The sequence below is a fragment of the Manis pentadactyla genome, chromosome 6 (assembly GCF_030020395.1).
Source record: "Manis pentadactyla isolate mManPen7 chromosome 6, mManPen7.hap1, whole genome shotgun sequence".
NCBI lineage: Eukaryota > Metazoa > Chordata > Mammalia > Pholidota > Manidae > Manis > Manis pentadactyla.
In genome coordinates, this window is record NC_080024.1 from 5,075,231 (window position 1) to 5,093,123 (window position 17,893).

Below are 17,893 nucleotides of genomic sequence, written 5' to 3' on the forward strand. Positions count from 1 at the left end.
GTGCAGGACCCAAACACGCGCCGGTTCCTCAAATGTCACAGAGTCCGAGGTCACAGCTCACATGTGCAGGCAGGGCTGGCAGGAGGCAGAGCAGCCCCAGAGGCCCGTGCCCGCCGGAGCCAGCCCGCCAAGGGCTGCCTCTGTGGTCTCAGCCCCGCTGCACATGCCGTTCCTCAGGTCTCGCCTGGCCTCCGCCTTCCCAGTTTGGATCAGTCGCCTCTCAAGGAGGCTCCCTTAGCCCCACCCCTCCCCTTCCTCCATTCAGCTCTGGTCCCATCCCTGTTCTCTTCCCTGACAACACAGTATTCCCAGGGCCTGCTCAGAGAAGGGCCCCTGGAGTCCTGTTTGCTGCAAGTAGCACCTAATGGATGATGCCTGACACACGGAAATGGTTCAGTCCTTAACTGATCTGTGGGCCTGGGATCGCCAGTTCCGGGTGCGTGGGGCCAAGAAACAGGGAACTCATCCCCTTGTGCCCTTGGGATGCTCTGGGCAGCACTAATTCCTGCTGGTCAGTGATGGCGATCTCCGTGCTCCCAAAGCAGTTAAATTAATAGCAAGAAAATAGACACCTGTTAAACCAACTAACGTCCAGGGCTGACTGGCAGGGGAGGGGGCCAGGAGTCTATGCACAGGTATTTACATATTGACACTAAGTCTTACTGTTTTACTTAAAGTTTGGTTGGGTACAGAAAAAAACACACACACTTAATAGGTTAAAATATCCAAATAAAATTTACTGCAACTTTTGTAGAATTTAATTTGTGCTACAAGACATGTTGCATAGGAAACTGTTTAAAGCCCCTGAGGAAAAATATCCATGGTTTAAGGTGCAACTGGTTTGTTTCTTTTTTGGGGAAAAGGTGAGATGATCTCTGGGAAGGATGAAGGCGGAGAGTTGAGAAGCAGAGTTTAAGGTTGATCTGTGTGGTGGGCAGGGCGGGTGTGTCTCGGTTCTTGCAGTTTAAGGGACGTAGTGTTTTCTTTTGGTCTGTGTGTGTTGTTGTTTTTAGCCAGTTGGTCTTCAGTATCTGAATCAATAGATATGTAACAATGTTTCAGCCCAAGAAGGGATTATACCTTGACTATACTAATCGACATGTTTCAAGAAAACAGATTTAGAGAATGAAGAGTCAAGATTCCCAGATGGCTGACATCATGTCCTAAAAGATGGTGCATGTCCTGGCACATTCCTGGATTGCCAGATGTTTCTTCGATCCTGCCCCTTATGCCCTTTGGAGATGCCATCACTAGAGTGTAATCCCAGAACTCAATACAGCATGCTCCACCCTGATCTACAGCCGTAAGGGTCATCGATGCAACCCCCTGCCACGTCCCTGGTTCCACGGGGGAAACATTTTCATTTTTATGTAGCATTCATCCTGCTCAGATCATCTTTATACTGTATAGAAAGATGGTTTCCCTTAGACTATTTAGTCCCTAGGAGACGTGGGTATACCAGGAAGAGAGACGGGTTAAATTTTAGGTGAAATAGAGTAGAGATTTGGCAAATGGCAGCCAGCACCTTTGCACACCAGCGAAGGTGTCCCTTGTGGGAAGTTTCCTTCAGGCCCACAGAGAGGAGGGGCTTCCAGCCTTGCAGGGAACACTCCCTGCCCCAGTAAGGAACGGGACAATGGCATCTCGGAGGAGTAGGGACCACCTACCTCACTGGCAATGGCATTCTTCTTTCGAATGACTAACTGCACACAGGCAGGGGCTATAAAGACCGTCGACTCCTAGCTGCCACCTCATTTCAAGGGCACCTAATCGTTCTGGTAGATTGAACTCTGCCCAATTAAACCTCAACCAAGCTTCCTAGTTGATCATTTACTGCAACGTGAGGCAAAAATGAGGAGCAGAATAAAATAAGAGGGGTGAGTGGGACCTGGGACATTCTCAGAAAGAATGCCATGGCTGCACTCATTTACTGAAACATTGCAATTCCTATTTGATTCACTCTTTATAAGTGTGGAGCAGAAAAAGGTTCAACACATACACAAGTGTGTTTCTGTGCTCAGTGTTGAAATGCAGTGTGGCTGGGGATCAGAAATGCCCCCCAATGACCTTAAATAGATACACCTGTAACATAATTTAAAAAGGTCTTTATAGAACATAAAAACCTCAACAGCATCTGCCTCTACTTAATTTTTTTTTTTTAATTTTATGGTCCGTTAAAAAATTAGATACTACCTTTCTCATATGCGTCCCCCCATACTTTAAAAAAAGTGATTTTAAATTTAAATGTATACTTAACAAATAGAAAGCTATTTGATTGGCAACAACCTGCACTAGAAATTCCCTTGGGGCCTCCCCTGGGGAGGAGGAGACCGTGGAGCATTGCGTGTGCTTGGTTCTTGGGGGTGGCCCCCCTGGAGGGCCCCAGCGTCTGTCTGAGCAGCTGACCCTCTTCCCTCCCCAGCTCCAGCCCCATCCAGCACGGGCATCCAGGGCAGGTGGAGGGCACGGGCCCCAGAGCAGCAGCAGGTAGGGGGCAGCCCGTTCAAATCACAAAGTCGTCATGGTCCACAGGACTGAAGGCAGCGGCTCTCAGAATGTCCAGGGTGTTCACCAGGATCAGTGTCCCCGTGAGGTGCTTCCAGCGCTTGGTGATGGGGTTTTTCATCCTGTCCAGGCCTGTGTGCAGCTCCTGGATGACGTCCCGGTAGCTGTCCCCTATCTGGTGGCTCCAGGTTAGTAAAAAGTCATAGGCGGGTTTCCACATGGCCTAGACGGTTGAGTGGTCCGAGGTAAAGGGAGGGAGGGGGGGAAAGACGAGGGGACAGTGAGAGATGCAACCCGGTTATCTGTTCCAGCTCCTCCGCTCATTGTTTATGCAACTCTTTTAAGAGTGAAACAAACCCAGTGGCAGGTGGACCATCTCTGTCCAGGGCCAGCACATCTCTGAGGAAGAACGTGCTTTGTGCAACCATAGGTGTGTAGCAAACAGTGTCTGAACAAACAGAAAGGGCCTCTCTCCTCCTGTCCCACAGCCCTTTCTAGCGGTGCCACTTATTTAGAATAGAGGATGCCCTTATTCTTGGGGCTTCCTGCTTCCCGGGGCCCCCAAGCCTGAACCATCTTTCCAGAAGCTTAAAGTGAGCTCCGCAAACCAGTGAGAGGACCAAGACTCTTACTCTGCGCAGGACCCTGACCAGCTCTGGCCAGAGGCCCACATCATCCCAGGCACTGGGTTGCACCCAGTCCTGGGGAGAGACCCAGACCAGGACTGGTCACAAGGGCTCTGCTCATGTGCTACTCAGCCTGGCTAAAGGTAATTTAAGATGAGGCTTAGTGAAGGGCAGGCAGTTCTGCTGACGCTGTTCCAACATCCTGCCTGAGGCCCAGCGGCCGCCGGCCAGAGCAGCGCCGGTCAGCAACCCCCCAGATGGGCCGAGCGCCCTCAGCGAGGGCCTGCGGTGTGCCAGGCACATGCTTCCCCACTTAAATCCATTTTTCCCCCATCAAAACGCTATAAAGCAGATCCTGTCGTGATTGCACTTCATGGCTGGGAAGGCACAGGCCCTGCTCACCTCGCTGTCCACAACCCCGTTCCTGTCCCGGTGCGGAGACTCGTATGCGTCCATCTGCTGCTTGGACACCCTGGCGAGCTTCTCGGCCAGTTCCCGCCAGCGCTGCGCCACCTCAACGGCCGTGGTCAGGAGCACGAAGTCCTGGATGAGTCGGACCACCAGGCCTTGGCAGTCCATTTTCAGTAGGGCCTGCGGGGGAAGGAGCAGGCGTGAGGTGAATGGACGGCAGGTCTGGTTGTGCTGTTCCAACACAGATGCAAGGCGCCCTTTACCCCGGAAGCACTAAGCCCTATAGGTGCCCCCCCCCACCCTGGCTCCGGCCCCTCTGTGACTCACAGGATGGAAGAAAAGCTATGACTTACAGGTACCCTGTGTTTGACAGTGTCCCCCACATTCATGTCCACCTGGAACCTCAGGATGTGTCCCTCAAAAGTGGGGTCTTTGCAGACGGGACTAGTTAAAACGAGGTCACGATGGAGTAGGGCAGGCCCCTCATCCAATGGGTGTGTAAGGGGAGAAACAAATCCAGAAACCCAGAGACGGAAGGAAGAGGCCCATGTAAGGACGGAGGCAGAGGGGCGAGGCGGCCACAGGCCAGGAGCACCGCGGACCAGGGGCACGGAGAGAGGCACACGGCAGATTCCCTGCAGAGCCTCCAGCAGAACACAGCCGCTGGCGGGCGACCTATGAGAGCGCGTGTTCCCGCTGTCTGGGCCCCTGGTCTGTGGCCCTCTGCCAGGGCACGACACACGGGGAGGGCAGTGTGCCCTGTTCCCACCCGCAGGTGGCGGCTGCGGGGAGCGCTGCTCTCCGCCAAGGCTGCGGCTCACAGGGGGTGGGTGGGGGTGGGGGGTGGGGAGGCCAGGGCTGGGCCTGGGGGCATGCAGCGCCAGTGGCCAGCGGGGTGGGGGGCTCCAACAGGCAGAAGAGACGCATGTGGGGGGCTCAGATGGGCTGGGTGCTCAGGTTTGGGAGACAAAGTGAAGGCCTCTTGTCAGGGAGAAAGAACAGAGGGCTGAGGCCGGAACTGAGAGTCCAGACACCTTCCAGAGTCACTGGGACCGCCCTCTCCCCAAAGCTGCAGAGTTTTCTGGGGTGCCTTTAGGACAGGGTTACTCACTCAGAGGGGCTCAGCGGGGAAGGGAATGCCACCACCCTGGGAAGGAGGTGTGTGCCTGCCTGGCCCGAGTCCCTGAGCAGCCCCAACCAGCCAGGGGCTACCGTGGGACTTGATTCCCCATCCGGGAAAGGGGATGGATCAGGCGGGCTTCCAGCACAGGGCTCGATGGTCCAAGGTGTTCTGTGCAATCCCGGGCTTACAGACACAGAATCGTCAGCTAGCAGGAGCCAGGAGGACCCCTGGGCTGCACATGGTGAGGAGCACATGGCACTGTATGCCCCAGTGTACATGACCGCTGCCATGTGCCGTGCATGTGGGTCTGAGCCGGCCAGGAGGATGTCACCCAACGGGAGGGCTGCCCTCTCACACTTCCACAAAGCCCTGCCATCCAGCAACACTGCCCAAGTATACCCCACCAGGGGGAAGACCTGGCTTCCTGGGAAAAGGGCCTCACGGCCACCACTAGACCCCCTGGGGCCCTGGGACACCTGAGGATAAAACCAAAGAGATGCTGGCAGCAGAAAACGTCACCAGGCCAGGCATCCTTCCTGTCCCTCTACACTGTCCGAGCACCTCATGTCCGTCAAGACTCCGAAGAGAAAGTGTTGCAAACAATGAACCAAACCAACCCATCCTGAGGACTGACCGGCCGCTCTTGCAAGAACTCTGTCAGCTGTCTCGTGAAGACGGCAGATGGCCTTGACTCGGCGCTCCAGTGGCCCCTGCTGGGCTGCTTACTTTAAAGAGCACAGCTATTTCAGACTGAGTACTTAATCCGCATTTTATGTTACATTGGGGGATCGTAACAATAGGAAGGCACGGGGACAGTTTGGGGACTTCTGGATGCATTGCTGCACTGCCCTGGCACCTCGATCTGAGGCCACCCTGGACCTGAAAGGGTGACAATTAACCAAAAACACAGCTAGAAAGAGGGAGTTTGGGGACCACGTGGCCTCTTCTTGTTTTTAATAAACTAGTATTACTTAGTACTTATTGTGGGCTGGGTGCTGGGCCCACCCACTCCTCAGAACCCCCACCCCTGGTGAGCATCAGAGACAGAGGCGGACCCAGATTCCTGGTGCTCAGACCAATGGCCTATCCAGGTCTGTGACACTACATGACACCAGGAATTGAACCAAATAAAATAGTTGCCTGGATTACACTTCAACTAGTTGTACGTTTCAGAAAAAGGTCGGGTTCCATTTGGATTTTGATAAATTCAGTGAAATTGTTTTAAAGAACTAAATGTTTACTAGATTTGTGCTTCAGAAGATATAAACAGCATGTACGTTCATGTATGGCATAAGAATGTGTGATAAATCGGTGGAATTCCAGATTTAAATGTTTTTGGTGTGGTGTGCTTTAAGCCCCGATGCGCCGAGGCAGGCAGGGGCCCTGCAGCCAAGCTTGCTGTCCTGAGGGCTTCCTGGATGAACCACGAGGCTCGACCAGGCCACTGGTGCTGGCGCAAAAGCAAACATGTCTGTGTGCCCAGCTGCCTGGCACGGAGGCTGCCTTGTTTTCTAGGTAGCAGAACCTGTCAGAGTCACCTGCTGCTTCAGGTCATTCCTGGCAGGAAGAATGAGTAGGGCCTTATCCCCGGGGAAACAGGGCCCAGGACCTGTGCAGGGCAGCCCACGGCTCCATTCCAGGGAGTGCAATGCATGTAGGGATGCGTGTAGGGATGAAGGCGTCTTTTGTTGACTAGCTCGGGCTCCCTTACACAACTTGTATTGAGCCAGCACTGGTCTCGTTTGCCACAAAGCGCCCACACCATCGACGAGGAGCAGCCTAAGCATCGTGGGTGCCTACCAAGTCTTAGTAGTAGAAAATTGCACAGCTGGGCTCTGGTTCTGGAACCTCCCCCTGCAGCTTCCTTTTTAATTTTTGCACACACACAAGTTCACACAGGCCAGAAAAATACCCAATGAGCAGAGCACGGTGCTGATTCTGGTTGGAATTTCAGTAACTGAGCGTATGATTTAAGTCAGGGCAACGAAAGGGCAAGAGAGGCTCTGCGGGCCATGAGCTCTCTTGTAAAGCCCACTGGCATGGAGTGACAGCAGTGTAGACAGTATATGAACGAGTGAGCATGGCTGCGTTACGGCAAAACTTCATTTACACAAGCAGACAATCCATGGGCCATTGTTTACCAACTCCTGTTTTAAGAGCGATTCTTATGAAAATACGGCCAAGTATAATTTGAGTTTTGCCGTATGTTAATTCCACCCTTGCTTCCTTCCCATGATGCTCCGACATCAAAAGGGCTGCCAAGCCTCTTGCTGCGGGGCTGCCATGCAGGAACCCTCAAGAATGTGCTACCTAAATGCGCACTGGTTAGCTAACTGCCTTCCCTTCTGGGGAATAAGGTGGCTTTTCTGCCGATTCAGAGAATGAATACCTACCATTCTCCCGGCACCCAGACCTCCCCCTCCCGCCTCACCCCTTATTTCCAGGAGCTCTCAGGCTCTGGGTGGTCATTTTACCCCCACCTCACTCCTAAAAAACACTCCTCCCATTTGCATGCTGCAGTAACTTTCCCTTTCTCAGAGAGACTCCGCAAAGAGCCCACAGCACCCCTATTCCTCCTTCCCACAGCTCAGACTCAAAGCCACCTGGGCCGCAGCCATCACCAGTGACTTGGGGTCACTATGCTCCAGTGGCTTCATTCTGGATCAGTTCTGGCGGCAGCCTGGGCCCCTTCGGGAAGGTGAGCCCGCCCCCGAGGTCAGCTCTCCACCCTGCTGACTCAACTCGCCTCCCTGCAACGAGCCGGCGCCTCATCCGAGAGGGGATCCAGGCACCAGGAATAACCTCTTACATGGAAAGCATGTCACTGAATGAAAACCCAGTTCTCGGAAATCCGGGTCTCCGGGTTCTGTCTGCCTGTGCGTGCGCACACACGCACATGCACACACGCACACGCGCACACGCACACGCACAGTCACACGACGGACACTGCCCGAATACACGCGGGTCTGCAGCTTGAGCCACGCCCGCTTCTCACTTAGCGCTCGTAACTCATGGTACAAACACACCAGAGTGGTTCCCACGAAGTACATCAGAAGAAGCACTACAGGACTTTGACACCCTGAAAATGAAGAATAGACTGTAGTTTCTCCCCTTCCTAAAACAAGAAACTCCAACGTGGAACCCAAAGGCTAAAGTGGGGTGGGCACACACTCGGACGGGCTCACTCGGTCTCAGCACAGTGACCTTGACACGGGCACAACTTCACTTCCTGTCACGTTCAGGCCTTGCTCTTCCCACAGGCACCGGCCACCATGTAGCGAACGACAGCTTCTCACGTCTGAGGTGGGCCTACCGCTTACGGGACGCGTTTGGGGGCACTGGCGTGTGGACAAGCCCGCAGACGCACGGACATGGAGGTGCCAGGCAGCAGCGTCCCTAACGGGGGACAGCGGCCATGGGCCTCTGCAGACCTAGGAGCCAGCACCTCCCAGGATGAGGCCGCAGGCTGCCGCCAGGCACAGCTCCTATCCACCCTCCTGGGGACAAGCAGGACACGGGACGGCCGCATGCCAAGTCCCGCGGCACCCACAGTACCCACGGCGTCTCACGCTGACCCGCTCGCAGAGGCCACGCAGAGCAAACGGGCTGGGAGGACCTCTGCTTTCATCTTCAGGATTGTAAAACGCCGATTCGAGAAGCACGCGCCATCGTTACAGAGAAATCAGTGAGGGTGATTTTCATTCTCGAGAAAACAAAACCTAGATGCGCCAGGGCAGTGGGCAAACCCAATACCTGGGAGCTCTGAAGGTCAGCGCTGGTGTCACGTGGCCTGCGGACAGCGCCTCTGACCAACACCGCAGCGAAGGGCCGACCGCCGGCCCTGCGGCCGGCCAGCCACCCAGCACCGACCTGCCAGGTGAGGAGGGGGCAGCGGCTGCAAACCAGCCAAAAGGGGCAGGGTGTGCTCTGTGCCGCGGCTGCCAGGCTCGAAAATCGGATGGCGGATAAAAGTCCAAGGGCATCTGTGCACACGCCGTGAGGCTGTGCCAACCTGGCAGCCTGTGGATTGGACCTGTATTGTTCACCTCCAACCTCTGGTAAACATGAAATGCCCGCTTGTTGCTGCAACAAGAGTAAACCAGGGAGGAGTGTGAAAACCAGGTCCTCCAGCCCCAGGCAACCCGGGATTCTGAGGCAGTGAACGCCGAGCTGGGCACACCATGGACTGCTGCCCTTGGTGACCCCGAGGCCGTGGGATGTGGCAAGGAGCAAGCCCACCTGGGCCCCCGGAGCAGGGACACACCTGGGCCCGCCTTGATTCCTTCATGATCCCCTCAACACTTCGCCCCCTCAAGAACCACAGAAAGCACTTGCCGGCCCTGGTGGCTCCAGGCCACGACCCCCCTGCCCCATGGACCACCGCACTGCCACAGCTACAGCCTCTCCAAGCCTCTGGTTCTACCCCCACCCCAGGATCTACCCCCCCTACCGCCCACGCTGTGCCTCCAACCTGAGCCTGGTCCTTCCGGGGGGGCTCCTGCACCTGCCCACCGCCCCACCCTCCCCCAGCTCGGCCTCTCCCTGCAGGCCCGCACTGAGGGCCCTTCTCTTCGGAGCTCATTACAAGCCTCTCCTGCACTCAGCGGTGGCTCACTTGAGTCTTCCTCACGTGAAAGGCCTGTGTTCCTGAAACCCAGCACCTGGCATGGCCCCTGAGTGCCGCAGGAGGGTTTAACGGCTGTGGCGTGTAGATGCCCACTCCCAGCTGCTTCTGTTAAAAGCTGCGGTGACGCACCTTCCCCCGCCATTACCACTGTCCTGCCTTTGACAACAGGATTTGACTTCAAAAGCTTTTCAAATATGGGTGCTCATCCCAACCCACAATCCCACCAGCAGAGAGATCCCCTGGGGCCCGTCCACTGCCCTCTGACACCCAGGGGCTCCGTCCACTGTCCTCTAAGTTCGTCCACTGCCCTCCAACCCAGGGGCCCCACCCACTGCCCTCTAATACCCAGGGCTCCGTCCACCCTAGGTTCTCTCCTTCGTCAGTGCCACTAACACCCAGCAAAGCCCCGGCCACTTTCAGTGTGGTCTGGGGACTCATCGGTGCTGAAGGCCAAACTGTCGGGGACAGTCGTGGCTTCCACTGGAGAGCTAGGTGGGCTGGGGACAGAAGGGACATTTTCTGACTGTGGTCACAAATCCCCTGGGTGATGAAGGGCAGACAGAAGCCCACACGGTCACGCATGATGCCCTGCAGATGGGGCCTGATGCTGACAACATGCACTGTGGCAATGACCGAGAAGCGTGGCCTGACCCCATGGACTCCACCAGCTCAGCTTCCTGGCCCAGCCGAGGCCTGCCTGCATCATTCATTCATCGGCTCTCGGAGGCTTTCCTCTGCACCAGTGTCCTTGCTCCCCTGGAGCTTATGTTCACTTCAGGTAGTAACAGGTACCACGAATATAATAAGTAAACAAGACCATTTGTAAATGAGGCCATTTTGGATTTGAGAAGGCACATGAAGACTACGGTTCAGGACGATGAGGTCAGTGACCCAGAGGCACAAGGTTCCCTGACTGAGGGAAGCAGGAAAGGTCTGATGGGATGACCTTTGCGCTGATACCTGGAGGAGATGAAGAACCAGCCACATAAGATTGGTGGCAGAGAGAACAGTGTATGCAAAGGCCCGAGGAATGGAGAGCTGGGCATGTTCAAGGTAGAGAGAAAAGGCGGCAGGGGCTGGTGTGCAGGGTGCACAGGTGGGTCCCCAGCAGCGTGAGAGGGGCAGGCCTTGTGGGGCAGAGGAAGGGGCCTGTGCCCCACTCTGACAGCAGCGGAGACATTTAGTCACTGTACCTAAACAGAACACTCTCTTCAAAATGAGAGGGGTGGGGAGAGGTGGTCTGTGGGGGGCTGGTTAAATCACAGTAGGACCCTCAGCTCTTCAGTTATTTGCTGTCCTCCAGGTGTTGGGAGCACCCGGTTTCCAGTGGCCCCCCTGAATGCACTGGAAGAAATTAGTCGAAAGTTTGCCCAATTGTTCACATTTGCCTGCTCACAAGATGCCAATGGAGAGGAGGGGCAGTGAGGGGGGGGAAATGTTGCAAAACCAGTTCTTTTGCACCACAAGGGGAACCTCACCTGGGGCAAGGTTCCTGCCAAGGTCAAGTTTCATTTTCTTTTGGGAGTGTAGGCCGAGTGGGGGAGGGCTGGCAGCGCAGCGGGAAGAGGGTCCCGGCTGCAGACCCCCGTCCCTCATACAAACTAACTCCAGCCAACAGAAAACCCGGCTCTCAGAGAGAGAGTGCCCCAAGTTGAATAAAAGGGGGGAATCACTTAATTCTGACACGACTTTAACAGAATCCAGGAGGAAGCGGACATAAATGCCACGGCCTCAGTCACAGTTTTCCACCGCTGGGAGGGGGCTGCTCCCTGGGCCTCATTTTTCACCTCTGCCCATTCAGGGCAAGCGTTTTGACAGCTGTAATGAATGAACGATGGATATACCCTTTACATTCCATGAAAGCACGTAATTCTACAATGCATGAAGCCCAGCTTCAGGCCCCAGTGAGGGGGGAGGCACCCTGCCCACTGTGCAAGGTCCCCGAGGAGGAGGCCGGGCCCGGTGGGCCTGACCTGAGCTCTGGGAAGTGATTTCACAGGCGGGCCAGCCAGGCATGCCCTGGAAAGAGGGACCTGAGTCATCGCTGCGGAAGACCCACACCCAGGGCCCGGGAGGCCCCCGGCACCTCTGCTCCCCACTAGCCACGACAGTACTGCACCTCCCACTGGGTCTGCCACAAACACCCAACCACCTCCTGGTGGCCAAGGGTGCCCCCGACCCCAACCAAGTCCAGCTCCCTCTCCCTCCCCTGGGCAATGCCAGGGTCTCACTCTGCCTCATCCTCCTGCACCTGGTATTGGTGGGCCCGTCAAGGGGCCTTTCTTCATGCCCCACTCCCTACCAGGCCGCAGTGGTCTGTATCCCTGGTCTCCCTGGCTCCACAGGCGGGCAACAAATGGCCTTAGCTGTGTGCCTGCACCCCCACGGGCATCCTCAGACTCACTCAGACACACCTGGCCCGTCCGCTCCCACAGGTGCTCCACAAGGAGGCAGGTATAGGGTGGGAGGAGTAAGTGCAGGAAGGCCGGGGGTGCTGAGAGCCGCATCGCACAAAGGCGAGGAGGCACAGACCACTGCTGGAGCCGGGGGAGAAGGAGGCAAAGCCCACCCCACAGGACCGAAACCCAGTGACGTGTCCCTACCGGAACGGGGAAGGGAGCTACGGCAGAAGGAAGTCAGCAGGGAGCGCACAGCACAGGGCGAGGGGGCATCGAGGAGGAACGCCAGGAGAACGCCGGGCAGCATCTCCAGGGCAATTCTCCAAGGCGCTGCCCGACTGAGGAGTTCCGAGTGGGGCGGCCGTGGGGGGCGCTGGGTGGGGCCCAGCCGGTAGGAGGCTGTGGAGAAGCCCCAGACGCGCTTCCCCGCTGGCTTGTGGGCCACAGTGTGCCCCACAGTGACATCAATATCCTGCTCTTACTTGTTAGGATCCTAACAGCCAGCTGTGCTGCAGGAAGAGGCTGCCTCAACCCCAGCCCACACACACGAGGAGGAGGGAGCCAGAGCAGCGCAAGCCTCGAGGCGAGAACAAGAGCTCGCAACAGAATCACCCAGGGCAGCGGGTCCCGACTTCCGGATCACCGGTCCTGTCGGGAATCCAATCACAGATGGATCTTCTCCCAAGAGATCTACCCAGAGGCGGTTGGAGCACAGGCCTCCCCCCCAACCCCACACACTCGGGCACACGGAGACCCACCCCGAGACCTCTGAGCACCTCACAAATCCAGCAGGAGAGAACGAGCCGGTCCTCCCCACGGCGGCTTCTGTGCTGTTGGGGTGCTGAGGGCCCCAAGTAAACGCCCACCTCCAGGCGCACATGCAGGCTCGATCCCCGTGCTTGAGGAATTACGACAAGCCTGACACTGGTCCAGGGAGTCCCAAACCACAGCCACATGCATCGGGGACAGGCCGGGAGGCTGGCCTCCGCTGTCTGCGGAGCCGCACGCTCGCCAAGCACTCACCATCATGAGCTCCTTCTGGAACGATTTCCGGTCCCTGTTCTCTGCGTTGTTACAGTCCTCTTTCAGCTTCTCCAGGACGGACGCCACACGCTCGGGCTCACTGTCCAGCTCCGCCCGGCAGAAGAAGGTGAGCGGCAGGTCCCCGTAGCCCAGGGCATCGGCGAAGGAGCGCCAGCTGCTGATGTTCTCCATGAGCTGCGTGCGCACGGAAGCGTAGATGTAGGTGAGGAACTTGCAGGGCCGCAGAATCTGCTCCAGCAGCACCGAGGTGCTGAGCTCGGGCCCCGAGAGAAGGCTCGGCCGGGCCTTGCCCACCACGAGCACGTTCTTGGCGTGCACGAGGCCCACCTTCCCCTGGTGGTAGCCGATGTACCACTCCTTGGTCCAGAGCTGCCCCTTGAGGCGGATCTTCTCCTCGCTGAGCAGGGCGATGGAATCCCCCTTCTTGTACTCCAGCAGGTAGTGGTTCTTGCTCTGTCGCACCACCGTCTTCAGCAACTTGCCGAACTTGAGACTGGACACCGGCCGGTCCTGGAAGGTCGGGTACTTGGTGGTGGCAGCAAACGGAGACAGAATGATCTTCCCGACCTCGTTCTTCTTGAGAAACCGTCTTTGCCCAGATGGCTTGACAGCACTTTTGGGGGGCGGCTGGGGAGTCTGCACGCAAAACTGGGTCAGGATGGCCTCCTGGTCGTCTTTCACCTGGACCCTCAGGGTGAAGTCGGAGAGCTCGCCGGGGTTCTGGCAGGTGATGGGGAAGATGAGGCGGCTCACCTTGCCCAGCTTCACCTGGAACCCCCTCACCGCTTTGGCCTGCTCATTGGCTTTGACCTCGTAATTGGTCATGTTGGAAAACATGCAGACTTGGAGGTCCTGGGGCCTGGACAGGACAAACTGGTGTTTGCCCCAGAGCTGGAGTGCCACTGGGGCTGGGCTAGGGGCCTGGCGGGTGACCTCGCTAACCAGGAGAGTCTTTGGGGCACAATCATGCCCAAAAATGGTCACCACGGTCTTGAAGGACGGGTGAATGTGTTTGGGGCCATAGAGCCCCACTGTGACTTTCTTATTGATGAAGTCCCACACTGTGGAAGGGTAGAGAATGTTTGGGCCATGGGCAACAATGGCCAGGTACATACAGGGCTCCAGGTTGTCCAGCTGCACCTGGACCGTGTCCCCATAGCTGTAGGTGAGTGGGATGGGGAGGTACGGCCCCTCCTTCGAGTCACTCCTCAGGCACTGGAGGCCCACCGTGCTTTTGCTAAAAATGTCATTTTTCACCTCGGCTGAAACTTTCATCTCTAAGATGATAAAGGTCCTCACCTCCAGAGCGCTCAGCTTCACCTCCAACACAGGGCTGACACAGCTGCACCGGTCACTGTTGAGTTCCAGTGGGGGGTCCAGCAGGGCTTTCATGGAGATCTGCTGTGTCTCGCCCGGAGCCACGTGGCCCTCGGGCACGTGGATGCTGATGTTGGTGTCCGGCAGCTGCACGGCACCCCCGGTACTGTCCAGCTTGCATACGATGTTGGTCTCCACCGCTTGGGTCTGGCCCCATCCTGGGCTTTGGCCCAGCATATCCAAGTCGTGGCAGGACCGGGCCAGCTTCCGGTGGCTCAGCCAGGCGGCTCGGAAGTCCTCCCGGCTCTGGAATTGCTCTGGGGCCGGTGATTTCAAGCCTGTGAAAAACCCCGATGATGCAGGAGTGTCGGACTTTGCCTGCAGGACAGAGAGTTCTGACAGACTGTAGGAGCGTTTGCTTCTGAAAAACGGGTTGTCCCTCTTGACTGGCAGCTCTGCGTGGAGTCGATGTGCGGCCGGCAGCTCATCAAAGATGTTGCCAGTGCTGTTTGTGGTCACTGAGCTGGATTCAGTGAAGGAAGATGTGCCTGTATCAAAAAGCAGCAAATCCACATTACTTCTGGGGGTCAGCTCACCCACACTGGGCATCACCGGCCCGTTGCCATTCAGAAAGGGGTTTGTCTGGGCCCCACTCCAGAAGGGGTTATTACTGTAGGTTTTGCTGGAGCCCTTTTCATCTGTCCATCCTCCGAGCAAATCTAACTCCTTGGCTACTTCGTCTGGGCTGTCTGGAAGATTGTCTATCATCCCGCTGTCACTCAGTGTGGAGTTCCGGTAGTTTAAGGGCTGCACATAGGAGGAGGGGATGTAGCCTATTTCCATGGTATTGTGTGCATACCACCACTCCCCGCCAGACGTGTCCAAGACATAGAGATGGTCACCCTTGGAGAACTTCAGGGTGGTGAAGTTGGTTGGGCAGTAGTCCTTGATTGCAATCACCTCCTTTGCATTTCCGAAAGGTGTGGGATTGTCTGCTAGCAAGGCACTGGGAGAAGGCACTGCGCAAAACACAAAGGGACAGATGGTGAGGATACCGCAGAGTGCTGTCCGACGCTATGGAGGGAGGCAGTCCCGAAGCGCACCCACGTGGACGTTGAGCCCGGCAAGCAACCAGAGTGCAACCCGGGGGTGGGTCACTGGCCAACACAACTGGCTAATAAGAGCCCTGGTTTTGCCACACTCGACCACGTCCCACTCAACAGTCTAAGTCAGGCGAAAGGCCACGAGATCTCTCCATCACCTACAGAAATGAGAAGCAACGTGACAGAACAGTAACACGTCCCTGTGCTTCAACATTCCATTCTGACCAAATATTTCCTTATGTAACCAAGTGGACCTGCTACTAGGTAGAGAAGTTGGATGTGATTTACTTAGAAACAGTAATATTCTGAGTTCAGTGAGCCACCGCACGTGAGCAGGGTCTGGCAATGAACCTCAGCAGAGTCTGGTTTGAAGAGCTCCTGCTCTGTTCCACCTTCCACACGAACTGCAGAAATGGGGGGAAGGCTCCCCGACAATCAAGCCTGTGTCTTACCTTTCTAAGATGAACCCATTCTTTACCAAACTTACATGAAAAAATATTTTTAAGATCCATCACTTTTGTTTAAATGATCGTTCAAAACAACATGGAAACCACCTGTCCCACGTACCTTGAAAATCAAAGGTTTGTGTCTCTGGCCACGGTTCCCATTATTTCTAACGAGTGTTTGAACAGCCTCAGAAACCCCAACCCTCTGAACAGGGACTCAAGCTGATTTACGGTTCTTGGCTCTCAACTATGTGTGTTACCAATGTAGTCAGCAACTGGAACAGCAAAAAGTCACCTGAACAAGTGGTGTGTGTTCTGAAAATAATGGATAATGAAATAACTATGTGCTTTCTCTCCCTCTCATACATACACGACCAAGTGTATTCAGAAGACGAAGAAAGTTCATATACTTCAACCCCGGCAACCCTAATTGTGCCTTGTTTTAGGGTTGCAGCTATTTTGGCTTCCTGTAACAAACACTGAGAGAAAGGAAACTATTTTTACTTGCCTAAGTAAACAAGCAAAGAAAGAACCATGTTTTTAGATGAGCTATACCTACATTTCCTCCAATATATGATTAAGTCAGTGGAGTTTCTAGTCTATCCAATTGGCCCTCCAAAAAAAATCTGCCTGTTTTCCTTCCTCCTGAAAGGAAATAATGAAAATTAAATTGTATTTCCTTGGCACAGTCTAAGGAAATAAAGCAGGATGCTTCTATTTACTTACACAAATTAGGTTAGAGAGTTATGTTTGGTAGGAAGCATACCTGGGCCTTGAAGGCCGTCACCTCCCACCCTCTGTGTGGAAGGTCAGGGAGGAGCCGGGTCTGGGGCTCCCAGGAGCAGGGCTTCGGCCCAGGCCCTGGACGCCCTGTGGCCTCAGGGGCTGGAGAGTCTGCAGGATGGAGGGGAAACACCCTTCCGCCACGGGCTCTGGGGAGGGTGAGGCGGAGTGACACTGATAACGTGTGTGGCATGATGATGCTTTGCCCAAAGTACGGACTCACAAAAAGGTATGTTAAAGAGACCTCTCCATCCCCTCCTGATTTTTATTTTCCTCCCTAGCATTTATCATGTACCTTACATACCTGTTTTGTTTTTCTCGGGGGAGGGCTATATTGCCCATTAGGCAATATAGCAAAATCTGTTTTGCTCCCACTGGTATTCCTGGAGCAGGGCCTGGCACAGAGCAGGTGCTCAGTAAGCACTCAGGGGATGAGCAGTCGTCTCACACACACACAGCAAGACAGGCCATCCCCGTGTTACTGGGTCAAGGTGTTGACCAAAGGCAAAGTTAGGAGTCCCCCAGGCGGAGCCCTCCTATTCAATCACCCCAAAGACAGGTCACTTAACACCCAAGGGAGAGGAAGTGAAGAACAACTGCCACATACAAGAAAATGGTTCGGAGAGGAAGGGAGAAGGGGGGAAGGATCAGGCTGGGGTCGGGGACAGGGACATCTTCTCTCCTGCTCTGGTTGCCAGGCACCATCTCCAGGAACATAAACCACTTTGCGAGAAGCATCTAATGAAAATGTCACATAAAAATTAAAACCAAATGACAATTAAAGAAAGCTTGCTGGCTGTTAAAATCTTGTTGGGATCCCTCACAAGTTATATCCCTATTATGTTCCCTCAGAACAATCCCCTTACAGTAATATTGTTAACATTAAAAACCCAAGCCATTCAGCAGGCTTTGCACATAGCCTAAGAAACAGCATCAGTGCAAAATATAACTTTGGCTTCACCAGCTTGAAGAATAAAAATGGTTCTCCTTAAAATTCCAATGCAGTGTCCTTAGCAGAGAAGCCGTAATGTACTTCACTCAAGGACATGGCTCATCTTGGGGAGCCACTCGCTGTGCAGGTGGCAGGGCACCGGGGTGTGATCTTTCCAGACTGGTCCTCTGTCGGTCAGCTGCCACAGAGCAGCCAGGGAGCAGAGCTGGGGCCTCTAGCCAACCAAACGCAGGAAAATCCCTATCGAATTTCATCTTAACAAATTCTCCAGACGGCTGCCCAGATTCACAGCCACCTTGATTTCAATACAAAAAACTCCATGTGTCAGGAAGTTAGTTCAGTGCACTGCAAAATACATTTCCTAGTCCTCTGCCTCAGTTCTCAGGCAGGCAAAACAGTCATCAGGGCCGCAAGATTTCACAGTCAGATCCTTTGGCTGCAATACACTCCCACCTTGAAGCCTGTTTTTCCCTCGGGATGTGAGAGGCTGCCGGGCTGGAATGCTGCCCAGGCCACACACACTGTCTCCTGGGAGTTGAGTCCAGGGGGTCTCTGGG

At 55.2% G+C, this 17,893-nt stretch overlaps 1 protein-coding gene across 2 annotated transcripts in view; it reads right to left on the reverse strand.

Moving 5' to 3' along the window:
• Positions 1-712: 712 nt before the first annotated feature.
• SH3BP4 (SH3 domain binding protein 4) overlaps positions 713-17,893 on the reverse strand; it is a 79,047-nt gene continuing 61,866 nt past the window's right edge. For both annotated transcript variants that reach the window (XM_036901048.2, XM_036901049.2), the window contains 3 exons: positions 12,715-15,071; positions 3,534-3,722; positions 713-2,728 (listed from right to left, as the gene is read on the reverse strand). In XM_036901048.2, the coding sequence (XP_036756943.2) occupies positions 2,504-2,728; positions 3,534-3,722; positions 12,715-15,071 (2,771 nt within the window). In that variant the 3' untranslated portion in view covers positions 713-2,503. The remainder of the gene's footprint in view (positions 2,729-3,533; positions 3,723-12,714; positions 15,072-17,893) is intronic.